Source organism: Lytechinus pictus, chromosome 4 (assembly GCF_037042905.1).
Source record: "Lytechinus pictus isolate F3 Inbred chromosome 4, Lp3.0, whole genome shotgun sequence".
NCBI lineage: Eukaryota > Metazoa > Echinodermata > Echinoidea > Temnopleuroida > Toxopneustidae > Lytechinus > Lytechinus pictus.
The window spans coordinates 26,103,426-26,126,354 of record NC_087248.1 but is presented as its reverse complement, the minus strand read 5'-3'; the positions used below and the strand labels follow the sequence as shown (position 1 = coordinate 26,126,354).

The 22,929-nt window shown below is 35.2% G+C and overlaps 1 protein-coding gene across 2 annotated transcripts; it reads left to right on the top strand.

The window, feature by feature from the left end:
• Nucleotides 1–921: 921 nt before the first annotated feature.
• Nucleotides 922–22,550, top strand: LOC129259232 (NACHT, LRR and PYD domains-containing protein 10-like). 2 transcript variants are annotated; one of them, XM_064099009.1, is made up of 6 exons: nt 922–1,240; nt 8,493–8,652; nt 9,003–9,268; nt 9,874–11,462; nt 13,741–13,893; nt 20,799–22,550. In XM_064099009.1, exons 2-6 carry the CDS (start codon nt 8,591–8,593, stop codon nt 21,024–21,026), a joined length of 2,298 nt encoding a protein of 765 aa, XP_063955079.1. In that variant the 5' UTR covers nt 922–1,240; nt 8,493–8,590; the 3' UTR covers nt 21,027–22,550. The 2 variants fall into 2 exon arrangements, with proteins under 2 accessions (XP_063955079.1, XP_063955080.1); XM_064099010.1 differs by lacking the exon at nt 922–1,240 and having other exon boundaries at nt 8,499–8,652; nt 13,741–13,916; nt 20,676–22,093.
• The last annotated feature ends 379 nt before the right edge of the window (nt 22,551–22,929 follow it).

Genomic DNA, 22,929 nt, shown 5'->3' with positions numbered 1-22,929 from the left:
ATTTTGCATTTAAATCAAACAGTCTTTGAATGTAGGTCTAATTATTTTTGTTTTAGCACTATCCTTATCATTGGGCCTTAGTGGGCGAAAGGCAATCCTTGGTTTCATTAACCATGGTTGTGAGATACCATATGAGATACCATATCAGGGGTTATTGTGATAAGCAGCAGTTCGTACAAATACCAAAGTTCATATTTATACAAAAAATATTATCTTTAAGAACCTTTCAATATCATAAGCACGAGTGATAAGACAGTTACGTGTTAATAATTAAACGGATTAGTATAGCATTGTACGTGTGAATGCTATACTAGTAAAATGGCTGAGATTTTCATATTAATGCTTCACGCGAATATCAAAGTAGGCCTATGAAAGACCACATGTGCATCGAGGGTTTCCGTGGGGGGGGGGGGGGGGGTAGACCAACACATTCGTTGAGAAATGATAATTCGATCCTTTTAAAACATCTGAATGAAATAAATGAGAGGATAATAAACGTATTTACTCCTTACTGAATGTGATTTGTTCAATAAAATACAATAAAAGGTCCACATCTGCTCTAGTCTACAAATGTAGACCCACATCTGCAGTGTGTGTACCACAGCTGATTCAAAGAGTCTGCATAGCAGACTAGGTCTACTGTGGCTGAAGATGGCTCGCTTCGCTCGCCCTTTCAGGGTGGTTTGCTTCGCAAACCAGTAGCAGATCCCACCTCACGAGCCATTCAGAGTCTGCATAGCAGACTACATCTACTCCACTCTCGTACTCCCGACTTTGTCCTGATGTCTAAAACTATGTTCAGGTTACAAAATGAGTTAGTTCTGAAAATGTAAAGTGATAACTGCAAACGTTAAATAAACAAAAACATGAATGCACTTCAACAGTGTTCCGTAGGGAGTCTTATGTTTACTTAATCTCTGTATACACGCCCATAACGTATCCCAACAATATATGGTCTTGGCGGGTTTGGAAACGGCCATTTTCCTTTATAGCTCGCTCATGGAACTTTTAGGCAAATAAGTTTGAGGCATTCTTGGCGGGTTATTTTCATCTACTGGTCCCCTTTGGAACTATCTGTACATTCAATCTTGAACTACAGGAACCAGGAGCTCCAGTGAAGACCCTTCCTTTTCACCAAACATTCTTTTACTATTTCCCATGTAGGGGGTTTCAGACAGATATTTGTCATTGTTGTTATATCTATATCCTGATTAATGCTGTAATCCATCGTAACAATCAGGTAAGGTTCCTCAATGTTCTCAATTTTCAAGAGATTGAAATTTTTTAAAATGATAATATTCAGGGAATATAGATCATTTTAAAATTTCATGTTACAATGGAACTTCAACGTTTTGTCAAGTGATGTAAGGAATAGGGAATTATTTTTATTTCTTTAAAAGAGAATATGAATTGCGTATGTTTTCAAAAAGACTCTTCCATAAAATAGAGCAATTGCACTCTATAGATTGTAATATTAGTTTTTATGCATTTTGTTGTGCAAATTTTTTTCTATTTCTATTTCCTTTATACTTCACATTTCCTTTCTCTTAACCGCTTAGAGGCGATTTACGAACTTGCGGTAAAAACATTTTATCATTATATTTATTATTTTATTTCAAAATGCATGCAACACGATAATCAGATAAAGTTGGTATAAACACGATCAATATAAGATTCTTCTTCTCAAATGAAGAATCAAAATTCAATGGACGATATGTTATGTATATAGTATAAGTATAATTAGGTTATGATCACAATATTATTTGAAGCATATAGGAAAGAATGAAGGGTGTGTGAAACCAGCATGATACTCATTCTGATCATTTCCAAGGTTCTTAATGATACATATTTGGAAACAGAATGACAAAACGATCCCCTGGCTATAATCCCACTGTTTAAAGGGAAGTTTTAAAACTCATTAAAAAGAGATATACTACTTTTGAATTTTGATTTGAGAGAACCTAAATGCTTCTTTGTTTAAATTGACTATGCATACGAAGGTTTGCTTTATTAATTGATATGTTCATAAACTTATTTGAAGCTTATAAAAAATGAAAGCAATGTGTGAAACCGGTATTAGATATCATTCTGAATTATTTTTTGAAAGTTCTAGGTAATATTTTAAGATCCCCAGATTACAGTGCATAATCTCATAGGGAACTTCGCCTTGATGATTTGGTAAAAGGATAATAGTGTTATACTGTTTTTTAAGTTTTGATTTTGAGACGTCCTAAATGACAAGCTGTTCCATAATTATGTCGGGGGATATGAACTCCAAATAATGACATTTTTTCTTATATTTTAGAGTGATTTTTTTTTTATGCAGGATATATTATGATTAATTTAGTCGCAACATACCATCTGTACGGAAAAAAAAATCATGTTTAAATGCCGGATTCAAAGGGTAATTTTAACTACAATGTTTGTGATGAGGGCATGAACAAGCTGCTGAACTGAGCTCCAAATATACATTAGTTTACATACATTAGTTTTCTCAAATAATGACATAAATAATTTAAACAAAAATTTTAGAAATTTGGCCTTAAAAAGTCATTTTTCATTGTAATAAAGTATCCATGTTTATACATAATTGTTTCATTTACATACATGTACGTTCCTTCTGTTAATACTTTGCAAAACGAATAAAAAATCTAAAATTAACTCATCGGTGGTGCTGAATTACCAAAAGTCCTTTCCACAAATTGAAATATTATGTCAGAAAACAAGTCCTTCCACCCTTAAACTTGAGAGCCATTACTGATTCAAACTAGATAAATCTAGAGATGTGATAAAGAAATGAATGATCTACTGAGAACCCACGCCCTGGCCATGGCATGTCCTTCTTCTCTATAGCTTCCATGCTAAGTTTGCCCCAGTACACCTTTTTTACCTGTTCTTAAATCCCCAATACAAAAGTAAAATAAGGTTGGATTTCAATTAGCTCTTTTATTAATGATTCTACAGACAAGACCTCTTTCACACTATAAAATCAAACCTCTTTTTCCCAACATTAATGACATACACTTTAACAACCTCAAGACATGTGAAAAACTAAAAAGAAAAGACACTTTATTCTAGAAAATTAATCCAAAATTTTCAACACTAATCTTATTTCACCATCTTTCACTGCCGAAAAAGAAATAAATATCACTTTTCCCCCTATTTTATCTTAATTTTATCTTAACCCGTCAAAGTAAGGAATATAAAAGAAGTAATAATGCAATTTCCATTCTACTCTGGCATTTTTTTTACGATACCAATATTTCTAGAAATTATAGTTTATTTAGTTAACACGAACTTTCTACACATCACAAGGAAATGAATAAGAGCCTGTTTCTACCCTCTTTACTTTAATATCATTCATATTAACATATATTTCATCTACAGTGTTTTACTGATGACAATATATAGTGTGTTTTCTTAACATTGCAGGTTAGATTATTAACATAAACTCATATTCTTGGGGGTTATGTAATTAAATACTTATTGTGCTGCATAAAACCCAGGTCATTCTTATCGAAATTTAATTATCAACAAAGAGAACCAAATGTTGATGACTCACAGAGAGGGAGAGAGAAAGAGAGAGAGGGGGGGGGGGGTGAGGGCAGTGGCGTAGCCAGGATTTTTTCCTGGGGGGGGGGGCACTGGGGAGTCCTTGCTTTTTCAGGGGGGCACCATTTTTTCTGGTGTGTGTGTATGTGTCACAAGGACGGATCCGACTTTCGCCAATAGGGGACGGTGCCCGAAATTATCTTCACCTATATTTTCCCCGATCAGTCACTTAGTTTTATTCTTATAAAACAACATAATCTTGAAATAATCTCATAAGCCTTTTAAAAAGTGCGAGCGATTTATTTTGCTGTCATGTATTTTGTCCTGAAAATTAATATTCTGGGCAATGTTATGTGTGATCCTGAACACGATTCGTATGTAACTAGATGGATACTGCGAACGCCAAGCATTATCGAAAAGGGACCTGTTAAAGACTGATTACAGTTACCCACGAAGACGGTATATATTTCAATAATTAGAGCGCGAAGCGCGAGCAATTTTTTTGACATTCCGACCTAAAAATTGTCATTCTAAGCACTTTTTGTATTAATATACTGGACAGGTATATAACTAAAGAATTGATGCAAGTGCGAAGCGGGAGAGGAAAAAAATTGAGATTTTAGACCTAAAAGCGGGACACTCTATTTATATTTTGTAAATCATAAATAGGATATAGTTAATTGGGTATCATTAATAATGCGATCGTGAAGCGTGAGCAGACAATTATTGGTATTCTGATGTAAAACTGGATAATTTAAGTACATTTTAAATAAAGAACATGCAAGCTATGGCGCATGTTTTAGATTTAGACCTCGAATCTGGGCATTCTGAACATTATGGAATACACGTAGACAATATGAACTTGGCAAATCAAACAATGTGACCACGCAGCGTGAGCTTAAAATGCTGATATGTAGACCATAAAACGGACATTTACAGAGCACTTAAATTTGTAAATGACAGAGTCATTAGCTCGATGTCCGAGCTAAAATATGTTTTGTATATTGACTTCAAAACTTGCTCCATATCAGCCTATTGAGCAAGATATGAATCTCATCGAACAGGCAATTCTGGCGCGAAGCGCAAGCAAAGATTTTATATGGTAACATGAACGATTTTTTGCAAGTCTTCCCATCACATTATTTCATTCACTCGTTTTCCTCCTCTTATTTTCCTCTCCTTTTTTTCTTCTGTCTTTCTTTTTTTCTTTTTTCTTTTCTTCATTCTCCCTTTTTTCTTTTGTTTTTTTGAACACGACGCAACGCGAGTGATTATAATAAGCCGTTTGAAAGAAAAATCAGACGAACATAAGAATAAAGATTTGATCAAAATCTGACAAGGAAATCGAAGTTATTGCATTTTAAAGATTAGCATTATTCCGGTGAAACCGTTTTAAGCATGTCTTCATTAATATTCAATGAGCAAACAGATGATGTCATATCCCCACTTGTTTTTCATTATATAGAATTAGGTTTATTCAATATTTTCCCTTCAGGAACCAAAAACAGTTGATTTGACAACTGATTTAGATATCAGATGATATTAGATATTCTTTGCTATAACTTATTTCATTATAAGGGGGACATATCATTGACACTAATATGAAAAAAATGAAACAATTTTGTTTCCATGTAATGACACAAGAAACAGGATAGTGGGAATGTGACATCTTCAACCCACATGGGCGGAGATTCCAGAGGGGACAAGGGAACGTGTTCCCCCTACCAAAAATAGTAGGGGGGCACAATATGAAATGTCCCCCTTCTATTTTTGGTCTTTCGTGATGGAGAAAAATACATCACTTCACAATCGAAATGATACATGTATTTTGGACTAAAGGACCTTACATTTTTGGTGAAACCTTTTTTTTTTGCTTGTCCAATTTTATCTGCCTTTTTATGTCCCTGCCATTTTTATCTATACATTTTTGTTTAACCTTGCATCGTGTAAATGCCTCTACTTTCAAAACTTAGGAGTATATCACATTGTATCAATTCAAAGCATTGAAAAATATTTTTGATCGCTATTAATTCAGCAATTGATTCGATAGCGAATTTTGTTCATTCGATTGAATCAATTGACAACAGTTTTACATACAATTTATTATAAGTCATATAAACCATGGTTATACGATAGGGCATTCGGAAAATTAAGTTTTTTTCTCATAAAGCTAAAAATAAAGTAGTTGCAGCAATGAAATATTTCGTGAGAAATCCTTTAAAATCAAAGTTGATTGTCACCAATTCATCAATGTAAACTTACCTTTGTGAAATCATGAAAGTTTAGCTCACTACCGATAATTCCAATGATCATTAACGCATAAAAGTATAATGTGGAACAGTGCATTAATATTGCTTGGAAAAATAACGAATTCCGGGCTTATTTTGTTAATTTCTCAGCTATTCGCGTTTTCTTCCAGAGCAATTTGGCACATATTTCATTTATCTATACATACATACATTCGGGTTCTATTTTATTGGATTCTGTTCGAAATAATTTTTAGATTGCTACGACAAATGATGGTTATCTTTAATTCAGATTTTAAAACTTCTTCTTGATGTTATATTCGTAGTTTCACCTTGAATATCGATCGGTTATATTTACCAAAAACTTACTTTGCCCCAGGCCTGACAGAGATTTCAGATTATTGATTTACACTCAATTCAAAGTTCCTATTTACTTAGATAAAAGCAAATCGAAATAAATGATGTGTATAGTTTGAATAACTTTGCCAACCAGGTTAATAAATTAATGGAATATTAAGTTTTATTACATGGTCTTTGAGCTAAAAATGAAACAATCGACCAAATAAATGGTTACGTACAAAGTGGCATTGGTGAAATCTAAAGGGCATCGATAATTTGGGGAAGGAGTTAGCGATGCGTTTTTAATGTGTTTAAGAAAGAAATATACTATAAAATATGATTATATATTACCGCTTATAATTTATAATGATAATTGTTGTCAATAAAACATTATTCGTTAATCTTTGTCAACATGGCAAGTTATCGTTACTATTGGATCTATAGCTAGCTACAAAAAGGAAAATGTAATACATATTATCGTTTCAAAAGTGGCCTTAACTAGCTATTTAGAACCTAAACTACCGTCCGTTTCGTTTTTCCTCATCATTTTTTAACCAAAAACCTTTTGAACCGACGCATCTTTATTCTTAGCAATTTATCTGTAAAAATGCCTGTATATTAGGAAACAAATGTATATTCCTTACTTCGCTGGCATATCCACTTTGTTTTCAAACAATTCGCGTTCTAATTTTGTAAAATTGATTTCTGTCCAAAACCAGCATCTCACAAAAATAAAGTAACTGACAAAATACATGCTTAAAGATTGAATTCATGTAAAATTCAAGTGATTTTTTTTCATATAAATGACATGAAATGTCACTTCTTTACGGCAGGGTTAGTGATTAGGCATATAGGTGTGTGGAGCGTTGTGGCCCAGTAGATTAGTCTCCGGACTTTGAAACAGAGGGTCGTGGGTTCAAATCCCAGCCATGGCGTAGTTTCCTTCAGCAAGAAATTTATCCACACTGTGCTGCACTCAACCCAGGTGAGGTGAATGGGTACCTGGCAGGAATTTATTCCTTGAAATGCCCCTGTAAAAGGCTGCGGGGCTAAAGCCAGGGTAATAATATCCAAGTCCTTTGGAAGCGCAAAGAGACGTTATTTATAATGTGTTATGCGCTATACAAGAACTGTCTATTATTATTATTATTATTAGGTATACGCACCTGATTTTAAAGCGTTTTCTACGGATTGGTAAAACCCTTAAAGCAGCTTGCAACTGTCCTAATAAGTTTGAACGCATGTTTATGTATTTATGATATGTATATAAAAAAAAGACGTTTTTAGTTAATGCATTTTGCGATCTTATTAAAAAAAAGTCATAAAATTTTGATGTAAAAACACTTGATTATTAATTCACATCATTGACCCATTATAAATATTATAATTTTTCTAATATCTACGTAATAATAGACAAAATCACCTCTCAATGTAATCAAGACACTCCATCCATCATCCATCATCCATGCTCGTATCTCGTATCTATGTTAAACCTCAATGATTGCATTCACACATCTCGCCTGAGCAAAGATCGGCAAAGACAAAATATCACTTTTAAGGGTAAATCGCCTATTCGTCGACTGCCATTCCGTCCACTCACCACATGGTCTACTTGTCGAAAATAAGAATAATTGAACATCTCGATGTTCTTTTCGTGGGACGCACTGAACTGCGAGATTTTGGTCTTAATTAAGATTAAATACTTTTACGGATGTATCACTGTATTCAAAGGCATTGGTATATAAGAAAATATATGATAAATAAAAAAATGCATAAAATGACATGTTTATCAAGCAATTATGATTAAACAAAATATTGTTTGACGATTTTTAAAGGTTAATGTTGTGGGGCGGTCAATTGGAGAGGTACACCAATTTTGAATATTAGTAGTTAGATTTGTGTCATTCCTCCTCCCCCTCCCCCAAATAAAAGTGCGCTATAAAAGCAGAATACAGTGCGCTAAGAAGTGCCTGTTGTAAGCGCCTAATAAATGTTTTAGGTTATTATCATCAATAATAATAACTTCTGGTAAAAAAATAGTGAACAATGCAAAATGGTTATACCAATTCGATATTTTGGACATCTTTATCAAAGTATATATTCAATATAATTTAAAATTTAGTTCGTTATTTGGGTACGACACTTAACCCCCCCCCCCCCACACACAGAGATTGATTAAAATCGTCCTTTAAAGAGTTGTGTAATCAGGTTTATTAACATCTCCTGAAAAAAAAACAGTGGGAAAGATGTGTAATTTATACAAGTACATAATACATTTTGCAGAGGATATTGTGTATTACCGGTGTATTTTTGTTCCATCTATCTCTTCCTCTCTTTATATTCAAAATGTCGCAGAGTGTCATGGAATACATATCTCTGAACACAGTGGACATGGCATATCACTTTTATCCCATGGTGATGAATATGACATAAAAAGGAATTGCACTTCCGATATGGCGAACGTGCTCCTACTGAGGTCTGGTGACGTGGAGCCCAACCCGGGTCTAAATACCAAGTAAGCAGTTTGAATTTAGGTCATTAGTATGACGGGGACTACAAAATTGACTAATTACAATAATGGACGATCACATTCGTGTATAGTCCAAATGATATTCGACGGAATTCAAAGGGAACGCTTAACTACGTAAACACTTGTAAAGGCTTGTTTTAGGCGAGTTTGTGCATAGACTATTTTATATGATTGTTTTTATAACAGAAGGGTAAAACATTATTTATTTTACATGGAATTGTCTTTTTGATTATTCATGTTAAAGATCTTTCCCCAAAACATAGTGAACAAATATAAGAGTACCGTTGGAACAACTTTCTGATTCATTTTTTCTGATGTCTTTTTATACAATTTAGGCTTGAATATCTAGGTGAGCATGAATTGTATCTCCTTGCTGACGGTATGGATCCATCAGACTTTAGGAAGGTTGGGTTGGCTCTAAAATTCACTGAGGCTCAACTAAGTCGTTTCGAGAGAGATAATATTGGCAACATAATGCTAGCTACATACAAGATGCTTTGCGAGTGGTTGAAGACAGTACGGCAACAAGAAGCGAGGGAGATACTATCAAACAAATTAAAAGACATCAGTCTGGTACAACTGGCCGACAGTGTACAAAAAGGTGATTACCACTGTCAGTCTTCTTCCTCTTCTTCTTCCTCCGCTGATCCCGGAGATCTACAGCTGGTTGCTGTAATGTATAAATAATGAAAGAGCACAAAGCACTTCCTCAGAGTAGAATAGGTATCGGTGATACACGAATAGTATTATTCAACCACCTCCGTAACTGTCACGTGGAGAAATGATAATGATAGTCTGATAACGATCTTAGGGATAACAGTGAGAGCTTAAAGATGAGTCATGATGATGATGAAAATCTTAATGCTAATAATAATAATGATAACGATGAAATTAATATTTAAAGAATAAGTAAAGAAAAAGTTACACGAATACTGGAAATGACGGTTTGGAAATATTTGATGAAAATTGAATTAACCTTAAGGACAATGATCACAAGAGACTAAAGTTATTCTTTATCAGTCCAAATATGCTACGAAAAAATACCTTGACTAATTACATTAAGTATTTTCCAAAAATACTTTAACCCCCCCCCAAACAAAATGTTACAAAGTCAATTGAATTGAACACATCACAGAATGGCCACTCATATTCATCCGGAGTGCATTCTTCTATGAATTGACACACTTTTTTTCTCTCTTGTGACAGGCCAGGCCGGTGATCACATACCATCACTGACAGAAGAGGAAATCAAACGGGTCATCAAAGAGGTCAAAGAATATTCTGCACTTCATCACTGTCAGATTCCAGCAGATCCACTGAATAGCAGTCTTCTATTTCAATTAGACCAGATCTTCACCAATTTAACGTTGATAGCAGAAGGCCGTGGAACAACCCTAAAGGCACCGCTACTCTACGCAGACCTGCTCAAGACTAAAGTCAACGGAGTCCTTCCTAAACGTTTGCTTGTTGAAGGTGAAGGTGGTGTGGGGAAGACAACTCTTTGCTCGAAGATTGTTTGGGACTGGATTCATGGAGCTGGCTACCAAGATTTCAAACTGGTTCTTCTCGTCCTTCTACGTGATTTAGAGGGTAAGACTCTTGGAGAGATAATAAAGTCTTACCTCCCAGACGACAACATGGTTACAGCAATGCAGCTGAACAAGTACGTCTTCTCACATCAGAGAGACGTCTTTCTTGTTCTTGACGGGCTAGATGAGCTAGCTGGCGATCTTAACAGCTCTCATCAAATCGCCCTTATCATCCTCAATCAGGTGTTCAAGTCAGGGATAGTGCTAATCACGTCTAGAAGATGGCGATCAGATGAGATACGGATAAATTCGGATCTTAGAAAGGTGTATGCTTTCATTGCCGTCGAAGGCTTTTCTGCTGACAATCTTTCTTCCTACATCGCTAAGTTTTTTCATCCAGACACAACATCAGCTGAGGACTTGAATCGATTTATTTCAAACAACGGTGTGATCAGAGAGAACATGGCTCCCTTCCCGATATACACAGCTATGCTGTGCATCATGTGGAAAGACTTCGACGGCGAACGCCGTGAAGCAATGTCCAAGCTTCAAACATTTTCCCAACTGTTTGATGAGATGATCCACTTCTTAGTAGATCATCATCTTTCCAAGCTAAATATGTCTGCTAGTAATATGGATGGAGAAATGGATAGGAAACGGAAGGACATTCTACGTCATCTATCCAATATCGGTTGCCTAGCCTTGCAGGGGCTCCATGAAAGGAGACTGGTGTTCACTGAAGAAGAATTTCAGAGATTGCCGGGTTCTGTGGATACAGGTTGCCAAGTCGGAGTACTCACTAAACAAACGCAAACTCCTTCTCGGAGAGAAAGAAGACACCATTCTCATTCTGCAGTCTCATCTGTCCAGTTCCCTCATAAGCTGTTTCAGGAGTATCTATCAGGGATGTATCTGGCATCTCTTCACAACTCAAACAGAAGTGAGTACGACGGGTTGATGAAGGATATAATCGGAAAAGCAAGTGAATTCCGTGAGCTTCTGTACTTCACCTCAGCCCAACAGAAGGAGGTCGGATTGGATATCATAACTCGTCTCATAGCATCCACGTCAACACAACCCATGCTATATGGGGATAGCGGTGATGACTACATTGTCGATGTAGCATATGAGAGTCAAGACCAAACAGTAGCCAAAGCAGTGGCAGATCATCTATTGACTTCATCCAGCGAGACACTTGAGATCGGGGAAGAGATGCCGGCGCACACAGAAGCGGGACATATCTTCATCATGAATCATCGTAAAGTGGTAAGTAAATTTTCTAAAGCAATTCATACAAGAACAGCAACATCCAAATCTTAAAGGGGAAATTCACTCTAACGAAAAAATTGTTTTAAAAATGCAGATGAAATAGTGAAAACATATTAAGAGTAGGCTAGACCTAGGTCAAACATCCTATTTTTGTCATTTCGATACGCCAACCCTTTTTAAAATTCCTTTTAATGCATTTTAACATAAAATGACAATATTATTATTTTTTTATCTCGCGTTCGAGAAAAAAGTGTGCCGGGCCTAAATTCAAAATTGCCGCCACCCCCAAGAAAAATGAACAATAACATTTTTGGCCACAACCTCTTTATTTGATTGACCTTTTCTATGCTTTTGCTGTCTATTTATATGAATTGAGGGTAAGGCAAATTGCTTTTCCAAAATTATTACTTTTAAACCATATTTTGTATAATTAAAAGAAACAAAATTCACGTTTCTTAACCCTTTTTTAAAACTCAAAAAGTAGGTCTGAATCGAAGTATGGTTCACTGGATATTGTATATATATATATTAACTAGTGTCATTAAAAGTGAGCTTCTAAGGTTTAGCATTAGATGTGACATATCTGTCATGATTGTCTTTCAGCTGATGCACATGAGGTTACCCAATGCAACATCAATTACACGTAAAACACCACATATCATATGTACTGGACATCACATTTTTCGTCCATTCTTCTTCATTTGGATTAAAAAAAAAATGGTTGTGGTGTCTCACCCTATGTTTACGGGGTCAGGCTATCTGTTTATGCATACCAGAGTGGCTAAATGCCATTACGTGGAATTGACCATTATCCATTAAATTCATGTCAATTGTTTTCATTTTCCACTTTCAATTTTGCATATTGTAATTGACATAGGAACATATAATCACATTTGAAGTATACACCAAAAACATATTACAGTGGACAATTATCAAAATGAGAAATAAACTTAAAGGAGTGAGGACCATCTGAAAAGCTGAGCTTGCATCGTGTAGTCCCCCCCCCCCCTGAAATGGTTATTTCTTGTATGTATAGCATCTTTGGTTGTTTAGAAAAAAAAACATAGTTGAGCAATAGGTACATTTTAATACAAATCATTTGCGTGAAATAATCAATATATGTATGAAAAAATCATATTGTACGCTATTAAGTAATAGCTTCGTAATTAGCGCAGTAATTTATGATTACATTGTAGGTAATTAAATGATTGAGTTATCATTTAGGAGAAATATTTTCATTTTTGAAGATGTGAATTGAATTGCTTTTTTTTTGGTAAATATCATTTCTAAAAAAATCCATACTTTAGGACCAATACATTAGTCAAACAAACCTCTTTTGAGCAATTGATGTCCCATTCAGTGGTAAATGAAAATGGTTTGCTTGGCGAGTGAAGTAACTATGAATCGAACTATATTTAAAAGAAGAGAACATATCAGTTGGTTATAGGCAAAGGCAATTGTTTAGTGTTAAGCTTGAACATAAGCTGTGCAAGTTGTAAGAGTATACAATTCTATAAATAATAATATATTTTTTTTTTTTTGGGGGGGGGAAATATAAGTAGTCCATTAATTAGTAAACTTGCTGCATTAGCCCAGGCTATAATTCCGTAATTTAAGTAAGGAATGGTTAATACAGAATCCACGGATAACATAATAGTGTTTGATAGCAAGTGTATATCAAGGATCCCAGTTTTCCGAGCAATGATTTTGCAGTCATTGTCAACTGTGCGGTTTCCAAGATAGTTATTCATCTATGACTAGCCCTAAGAATCGAGTTGATGGGACCATCTGGATGACAGTACCATTAAAAAATTACATCATTTGGTAAGCTTCAAAGATAATTAGCTATCTTCGCCCCCCCCCCCCGAATCTTCAATTTTTCTAGGCATTGCTTAAAAATGCTAAATCGGCCTCGGTGTAGAGAAGTACCATGATCCAGAAACTGATAGGCACAATCTGTTGCTCAATTGTTTTCTGAATATCATCAGTGCCAGGTGGTCTGTGTCAAATTTCCAATATTTCAATATTCAGTACCTACATGCACCAGATGATCAACCCGAAATGTTTCATCTCTATTAGGATCAAAGTAAAGCCCAATGTACATGTACCATCTTTTGGACAATTACTCTACACCACAATTTAACAAGATACACGTAAATAATAAATTGAACTATCGAGTAAAATCGATCTTTGATTATCTCCCCCACATACTATGGCGTTATCTTTTCCCATAAATGATGTGCATATATACTTTGAAAACCTTGTCATTAAAAAGGCATGTGGAAAGATTGATTCAGAGGACCTGGCTGACTTCAGGTGCTCCTCATCCACTCTGAGATCAGCATGGATCGCTATCTCTTCGGGCCAAGGAGAGGATATGCATGATGATTTCTCCGCGGTGCTTGCTCATAACGCCACTCAATCGAAGGTACGTATTAAAATTATTATTTTGTTCATTTTTATACTTATTTATTCAAAATTATTGTTATGATTGCTTTCTTTTAGTTTTTTTTTTGGGGGGGGGGCGTTTCACCTAACAAATGACGTGTTCGCAGTTTACAGTTAATTTCAATAGATTATCATAATGTTTATAATCGTTGTAAAAAATCATCATACATAATTATCATGTCCGGTTATCGGAAATGTTTTTGTAATACCCACTACATCTATCACCAGGAAATAAGAGCACTTTATAATAGTAAACCTTTTCTTCCAAAAGTTAATTTGCTAAAACTGTGGCTGCTTTAAACACAATATTTACTGGTAATCAGTGGCGTATTATCTTTTAATATCCGTAAGCGATTAATAGAATGGAATTATGAAATACATTTGTGGAAGATTTTAGCGATGATTTTCAGAAAATATCTCATTCTGTTTGAATTTCCAGGTTCTTCCCTTTTAGTGTGGTATGTCACTGACACAGCTCCTGTAGGACTAGCGTAATCCTGTTGTAATCCTTCTGTCCTAATTCTAATGCCAAAAAAGGGAAAATAATATTATTTTCGGGGTAATATTTTACAATTTGGGGGCATTTTTCGTAAAGTCCGCCCCCATATGGTAAAAGTTAAAAAACATTGAATTCAAAGCATCATCAAATATTCATTCTTGTACACCTCAGATAACCTAAAAATAAAATTGGCGAAGAAAAGTGAGAAATAAGGTTTAAAAAAATGGATTATCCTATTTGGCTCTGTACAGGCCGATACGGCGCCAAAAAGGACCCCCCACGAAGGGAAGGATGGGGCTGAAAATGTGAACCCCATCGTTTTTGGTCTGAGGGGACCCTTTGGAAGCCAAAACAACCAAAAAATCAATTTTGGCACGCTAGTCCTACGGGATAACACATTATACCGAACTATTTGCCTTTCTTTTTCATCTTTGCCAAAATTGTTCTTATACAGCGCGTATCAAAAACAAAACGGGACAGATTTGAAAAGTCTATAAAATTTTTGTTTGAAATTATGATGTCTATTTTTTGGTGTAAATAAGTGCTCTAAGGTCTTATCTTTGAAATGCAACTTAAAAAAAAATAAATTGTGTTCATGCTTGAGCGAACTCGGGACGTTTTTGTTTGGGGTTCAAAAAGAGGCTTGCGCTAGAATTGCAGAATATGAGTAATATGATGATCAGACTTCTTGCTAATCAGGAGACTCCCTCTTGACCTTTTCTTTATCTGTGCCACAATTTTCGAATTATGCTGTCAAATTTTATTTCCAAATCTATTTATTCACTTAAATTATTTCGATTTTCTCATTCGAACTTCTCTTACGTTTTAATTTTCCTTCATAAGTAACTGAGAAAAGAATATTTTTTTTTTCAACCCAAGCAAGAAGATTTGCATTATTAATTGTGACAATTTGTGATTATTTAAATCCTTTTATTATGTGAAAAAAAATCATGTTATGTACCTTGAAAAGATATGAATCTATTTTTTCAAGGGGTCATTGATTCATTGACCAAGTTTAATTGATTGACAGGAAACACAGAAAGGGATTCGTGTCTTTCAATGACAATGGTGTATTGAGTCACTTTTGAAGGAGCTAGATACGGCAGCTTAGGTAAAATGTATAAAAAAGTTGTGAGCGAGTGAAGTGAGCACGCAAATATTCCCACTTTCTTATTACAATGTCAAATGTTATCATAGATTTTGACATGATATTCAGAAAATGATATCATATTTTACTTTCTATCTTTCCTCTTATTTCCTATCCACTTTTTTTTCTTGGTCATGATTTTTTTTTTAATTGAGGGGGAGGGGGAAGCATCCCAAGCCCCCGCCCATCATCTGTGTGGCACTGTTAAAAGGGCACCATAACCTTTGTAGCACAGAATTAAAGGATTTGAAAAAAAAATCCACGCTCTCCCATACTCCGGTTGAAACAAAATTGTTTTAGCTTGAAGATGGTATATTCAAAGCTAATAGAGAGCATATTAAAAAGAAACAACAACAGAACAATTCAAGCAAATAAATAAATCTGAAAATGAATTTGACCGCATGATTTGAAGGTTATGGCAAAGATAATGTAAAGGTTAAGAGGAAGTGCTAATTAGCAAGAAGTCCGATCATCATATTTATAATTTTATGCCATTTTGGCGCAAGCTTCCTTTTTGACCCCAGACAAAAACATTCCGTGTTCGCTCAAGCATAAACGAAACTATTTTAAAAAATAGAATTTGAAAGATAAGACATGAGATCACATATTAACACCAAAATATAGACATTACAATTGGAAACAAATATTTTATAGACTTCACATCTGTCCCGTTTTTTTATACACACTGTAGTACCGGTTTATTTATGTTGATTTAGCGTTCGGTTGGACGTATGTATAGGTTATGTAGGGCTGTTTCCCGTCATTTCAACCCCCCCCCCTTAAAAAGGAACCTGACCAAGAAAACAAGCTCCGATTCCGATGTCGCTTAGTATGTGTAGTGTCAGATTCAATTTTACCTGTGCCAAGTGATGATGGGGCACATGCATGCTAATGACCTCATTTGCATATTTCTTCGGTTTGGCTCATAAGAACAAAGGAATGGTGAACTTCAATTAGTCCGATTTCGATGCCGCTTGTTGTTTTAGCATGTGGGTGCGTCGTGGTCTAGTGGTTCGGACTCTCGTCTTCAGTTCAAACAAAGGGTCATGGGTTCGAATCGATCCTAGCCATGGCGTGTTTTCCGTCAGCAAGAAATTTATCCACACTGTGCTGCACTTAACCCAGGTGAATGACACTCGGTAGGAAGAAAGTCCACGAATGCTCGAGCGAATGTACGTGTTTCATCTTTATTGGTAAAAAAAGTTTCATATTCAACTCATGTCCATAGTACTTAACAATAGCAATATACTTGTTTCATTGTTAGGGTGTAATGCATAGACAACATATACATGTAACATAAATGAAATTGAAAATAGATACATTAATCTTAAAATAATAACGGTACCTCGTTTTCAATGATACTCAAAACGTATACATCGTTGAGGGCGCATCCGAGTGAACAGGCTATGACACTTCTACCTCTGAAATGGCCTTTGAATTTCACATTTTTGCTATCATTGGAGTGCACCATTAGGATCCATGTGATATATATATAGTACACTGGTAATTACAATTCGTTGATCTTTTAGTGTGTTTCTTCAGTATTGTGACGTTTTTACAAGAAACATCTTTCGTTCGTTTGAACTCATACAAGTAAGGTGGAGTATAAATGGCGCCGGGGACTATATACAGCAACAAGCATAAACGAGTACCTGGAACATCATCATTCGCCTATAAATCTTCCAAAGAACATAACTGTTGCAAGTATAAACTTTTGTCTCCAAATATCATATGATTCGATGTTGTTTACCATATCTGATGAAGTAGAGGAATCTACTATCCTGAACCATTTGACTAAGGTATACCCAAACTTGAATACTGAAATTGGACGCCATTTCGTATCGTCATTCTACAACGAAGTAAAGAAGGTCAACGGTCATGACTCCCCTCATTGTCTACCTTCTCCGAATCTGAACAAAGAAGCTCACCCAAATGACGATATCGAAGCGGAGGTTTCTCCCTTCAAAAGATGATGTGCCTGAACGAAATACAACAAAGGAGTCTGTAGAACTCATAACCAATCACGTATCTTCGCAAAGCGGATTAGAGGAGCAACTACTTGACTATCGCAAATCCCAAAATTCTCCTTTTCATGACTACAAAAGGACACATGTCGATAGCCTCTTGATTGGTGACTCCATGCTTCGTCGTATACAACCAACAAAATTGTCCCGATCTCAACGAATTATTTGCAAAACTCTTCCAGGAGCTCGTGTTGATGACATCAGCGATGAAGCGGTGAGATTGGCCAATTCTAGTAATGTGGGTGAAGTTATATTCCACATTGGCACCAGTAATCTTTATCAGAATGATGCTTCAGAAATCGCAACTAAAATCAAAAGTGCAGCTATACATGTACTCGAATGTTGTCAAACGGTTACTCGAATAACGATTAGCAGTATTATCCAGAGACGTCAAAGTGTCCTCATATCTACTGCCAATAAGGTCAATGACCTCTTGGAAATAATCTCGAAGAACCATGACTGGAAGTTCATTGACAACAGGAATGTTGATCCGAGCTTGCACATCGGTCCTGATGGAGTGCATCTTAATGACCTCGGGGTCCGCATCCTTGCAAGGAACTTCATCTCCCATCTGAAAGTAATCACCCACCGAGATGATCCAAGTCCGGAACCGCTTCAGGATCTCCATCATGTTCAACGCCATGTTCAACGTCAACGCTCGCAACAGAATGTGAAATACGATGACACAGTTACGATCTACAAATCTATTTCTGAGAAAGAAAGTGTGTTTATCGGAGTACCACAATGATCCAAATTAGGTCCGCTACTCTTTTTAGTACTTAATAACGACCTGCCGAATGTAATAAAGAATGGTCAAGTTACAATGTATGCCGACGACACAACATTATTTTTATCAGGATCCGATATAGATAGTATGAAATTGGTTTTACAAGAAGATGTAATGCTTCAAACCAATGGTTAAAATTAAATAAGTTAATTCTCAATGTTGAAAAGACAAATATGATGATTCTGGGATCAAGACAAAGAATGAACAAATATAATTAATCAGACTCATATATTTCTATCACTTTTGATAGTAAAGTACTAAAGAAGGTTCAATCCACTAAATGTTTAGGTGTCATAATAGACGATAAACTTCTTTGGCATGATCATGTAGAACACGTAAGTATTAAAAAAAGTATGTGCTGCTCTCGTCATACTGAAAAGGGCTAATCCATTAATTGATATTACCACTGCAAAACTAATCTATAACTGTTTAATCCAAAGTCACATTGACTATTGTTGTGAGGTATGGGGTTTACGATTTATCACACAAACAAATCAAATAATAAAACTTCAGAAACGTGCTGCCAGAATAATACTCAAAGCAAACGTCCACACCCCGTCTGATCAGTTATTCAAAAAGCTTGAATGGTTCTCCTATCCCCAAAGAGTAATGTAATTTCGATGTGTATTTATATTTAAGAGTTTAAACAATTTATCTTCCGACTTATTTAATGAACATTTTTAATTAGTATCCGAAAAACATAACGTAAGTACAAGATCCGCCTCCAATCTACAACTCGATGTTCCAAAATGCAATACTGAATACTATAAATGCTCATTCATTATTTCCTCAATATCAATGTTCATTTCCTTGCCGCTTCATTTAAAAACCCTATCCACCCTCTCTAGTTTAAAAAAAAGAACTCAAATGTTTTGTATCACTTTATTGTGCGAAAAGCAATAAAGGAACAGTGTAAGAATGACAATACATATACATTTACAGAACAGAAGAGAGCCCATGACATGGTCACATTACTGACACAAGCAGGGCAGATCAACATAATGTTACAGTTACATAGTTAAACTACCAAATAAAATGGAACATTTGGTGAAAGTATAATAAACTGTTAATCATCAAGTTAATTTGTAATTAAATTATAGGCCTATAGATAAAATCTTTCAGATAAAAACCAAACATTGAAAAAATTAAGACCATGACGTAAGTGGAGTGCTTTTAGCATGTTTATATACACTTTAAATTGAATGGACCTCAAATTAATCCAGACCGGGTGCAGCCATACCGGGGCCGGCCGAATTCCCGAACCAAACTGAATCCCAGAGACAGATTGCAATCCTTCGTCTCAGATGACGGAAAAAGTCGCCAGCAAATGTTAAAATGTCAATGATTCCTGTTCCACAAATATTTTAATGACTCAATTTTTCATGCCTTTCTGTGTTCTAATATGAATTATATAATGTTTTTTCCTTGTTTTACCTTGTATGTTTTATCACTTGTATATACATGTTTTGTTTTTATGCTTTTAGGGTCCCTTTTGATACCAGCTTTTGCCGAAAAGGCACCCTATTGAAATATTGTTAAATAAATAAATAAATAAATAGTCTAGTCTTTCCGAAAGCTACAAACCATTAATAAGCAGAACTAACCCATTTTAGTAACTATTTAAATACGCTACAATATGAGCAAAATTTACCAAATTTATCTGCTTTCAAAACGCTCGGGTACTTATCACTTATCAAAGAATGCTTACTTGTTTGTGTCAATATGGTTTGACAGTGAACTTTATTTTAGTATGGTATTAAGGAAGAACATAATCATATACATAACTGTATGTGTCGATCCTGGAGGAATATGATATATTCTATTACCCGGTGGGGGGGGGGGGGTGGCTCTATTATCCCACTAATTCGGGAGGGACGGGGGGCTGTCAAATATATTGATGTACACATGCGTGACACACACACACAAAAACGGAGTTTGAAGGTGTGTTGTATAGTTTTTGTTGGCGGGCCGTACGTGCAACTCGTTAAGGCTATCAAAACACCGATCTTAAAGAAAAGGGTGGTTTTGAAAGACTGGTCAATGGCTAATCACGGGGTCAACCGTATTTAGGGTATGTTTTTTCCAAAACCTTTTTTTCAGACTAGCTAAATCAATGATCCACTGATGATTGCGTGGCTTCAGGCTCAGATTAAAATTGATGAATTACGAGTATTACCAAGATCTATCGTTCTAACTTATAAAACAGTAGAATATAAAACAAATATTCCAGACATTTATTTCGAAAGTATAGAGGGGATTATTCATCCTTGGTTTTACTTGCAAAATTGCTTTTTGCTAAAAATAGCAAACCTCGAAGAAATAATTCCCACTATTCGCATTCAAAGCCTGGTAAATTTGTATAATGGCTCATTCAAGCCCTTGTTTGATGACGTATTTTTGTTTCTTCATTATGTCACTTTTATTCCAGATTGAGCTTCTTGAGATAAAGTACATTGATCTCAGTCAACGTCTGTCTTCATCACGTGATCTCGCTCAGTTAATTTGTAAGATGCCTAATCTCAGGGAACTTTGTCTCGGTGTAGAATTAACATCCACCGGTCCCTCACTTCATGAAGAGTTCTATTCAACGTTGTCATCATTAGCACCATCTGCAAAGGTATCATTTCCACCTTCTCATTTTTTTAACGGAAATTAAATAACAATTTGCCCCAATTAGTACAGCCACAAGGGATGATCATATTATTCTGATAATCATGAGTTAATTTTACCTTCCATCTGTCCATATTCACATCTGTTTAATGTGCAATTTGTATATACATTTCTACTTAATACATGGTTGATTATGCAGCTATGCAGCATGCATACATTATACGAAATGACCAGTCTTTCCTTCTGTATGTAACATAATTTTAAGCCATGGTTATATGACACCTTGATAGATCCTTGTCGTTTGATTGGTTGTTTGATTTCAATCATTCAGCCCATTTTACAATGACGTCATCAACCGTGCAATTTTGGATCCATACGATTTTGTCCACTGCACGTGCGCATGTTGTATGTACGCGACAATCAACAGACCGAGCATATTTTGCCTCGAAATTCATAAATTTCATTATTAAAAAATATATATTTGTAGGTGTCATATAAACCAAATAATGAACGTTATTATCATTCGTGCAACGGACATAATACTCAATTCGGTGAAGGGTGAAATGAATGATCAATTCAACTCGGCTACGCCTTGTTGAATTGATCATTTCATCTTTCACCTCATGAAATATTCTGTTCATTGCACTCATTAACATTCATGAATATACTATCGATGTAAAAATAAGAAGGGGGATGTCTTCCAGCTCGACTCTCTTCCGCTGAAGGTAGAATAGAGTGTAGTGGTGGATGACGTATTTTTTGTTTTTTCGTCATCTGTTACTACTAGTATTCCAGATTGAGTGTCTTGATATCACACGTATTGATCTCAGTCACCCAAATCCAAATATAAAAATATTGGTGCCTTTGCATCATAATTACATGATAAACATGGTTTTGTTGAAAAACAGCTGTTTAATATTGATTGTTATGGCATCTTTATATTCTAGCGATAATTGGTGTGTATTATAACTTTTGGCCTTTGACCCTTGAGAACTGGCAAAGGTCAATAAACTTTTATAATATTGCAGTACAATTAATTTCAGCACAGTGCATTTCCATGAAGTCCCCAAAAGTACCAGTTTATAAAATCGAAGTGGTAGAAAGACGTCTAATTTGCCAAAAAAAAAAATGGCTGCCACCGTGAGAATCTTTCATGATTAATCGTAGTAGTACAAACACTGATCTGATCCTAGCACTTTAAAAAACATGATTTAAGCATTAACCTTTCACTATTGCTATATCTTGTCATAATATCCATTTTGAAATTGAGATGTAAATTTTCAGATTTGACCTCTGCTAACCTTTAGAGGTATATGACCTGAATGTTCACGACCTTGAAATATCATACAAATTGAAGTTTTGCATCATTTGTTCATAATAATAGATATGGTTCTATTACAAAAAGGGGTTATTTGGTATTGACTTTCAAGGTACCCTGATATTCTAGACAGATTTCGTGTATCATAAGCCTTAACCATTGACCATCAATAGCTGGCAGAGGTCAATGAACTAACATTTCAGAATATTGACAATTAGCATCACTGGTTAATAATAAACATGAATGTCATTTAACAAAAAAAAAAAAATTCAGCCAGTGTTGTAGTGCGTTGATAATCGGCCTTGGCCTTGAGGCATACTATTTCAAAGCGTTGGACTATGACTTTCAAGCCTTGGCCTTGACCTTTTGAGCCTAGAAATTTCAATACTTTTTGTTGTTATACTTTTAATAGCTTTTTCTGTAATAAACTGAACTATATAAATTGTTGCTCATATTCAATGACAATAATGGACAAACAACCACTACAGGTAGTGGTTGTGCCATCCACTTTATTTTATCATAATTGTCACCGTTTTAATTGATAATTAAGATTATAATAATGAAAGGTCAAATGATAACACTTAATAAAGTAATAATAATAATGGTAATGATTTTGAACAATAAAAGAAAA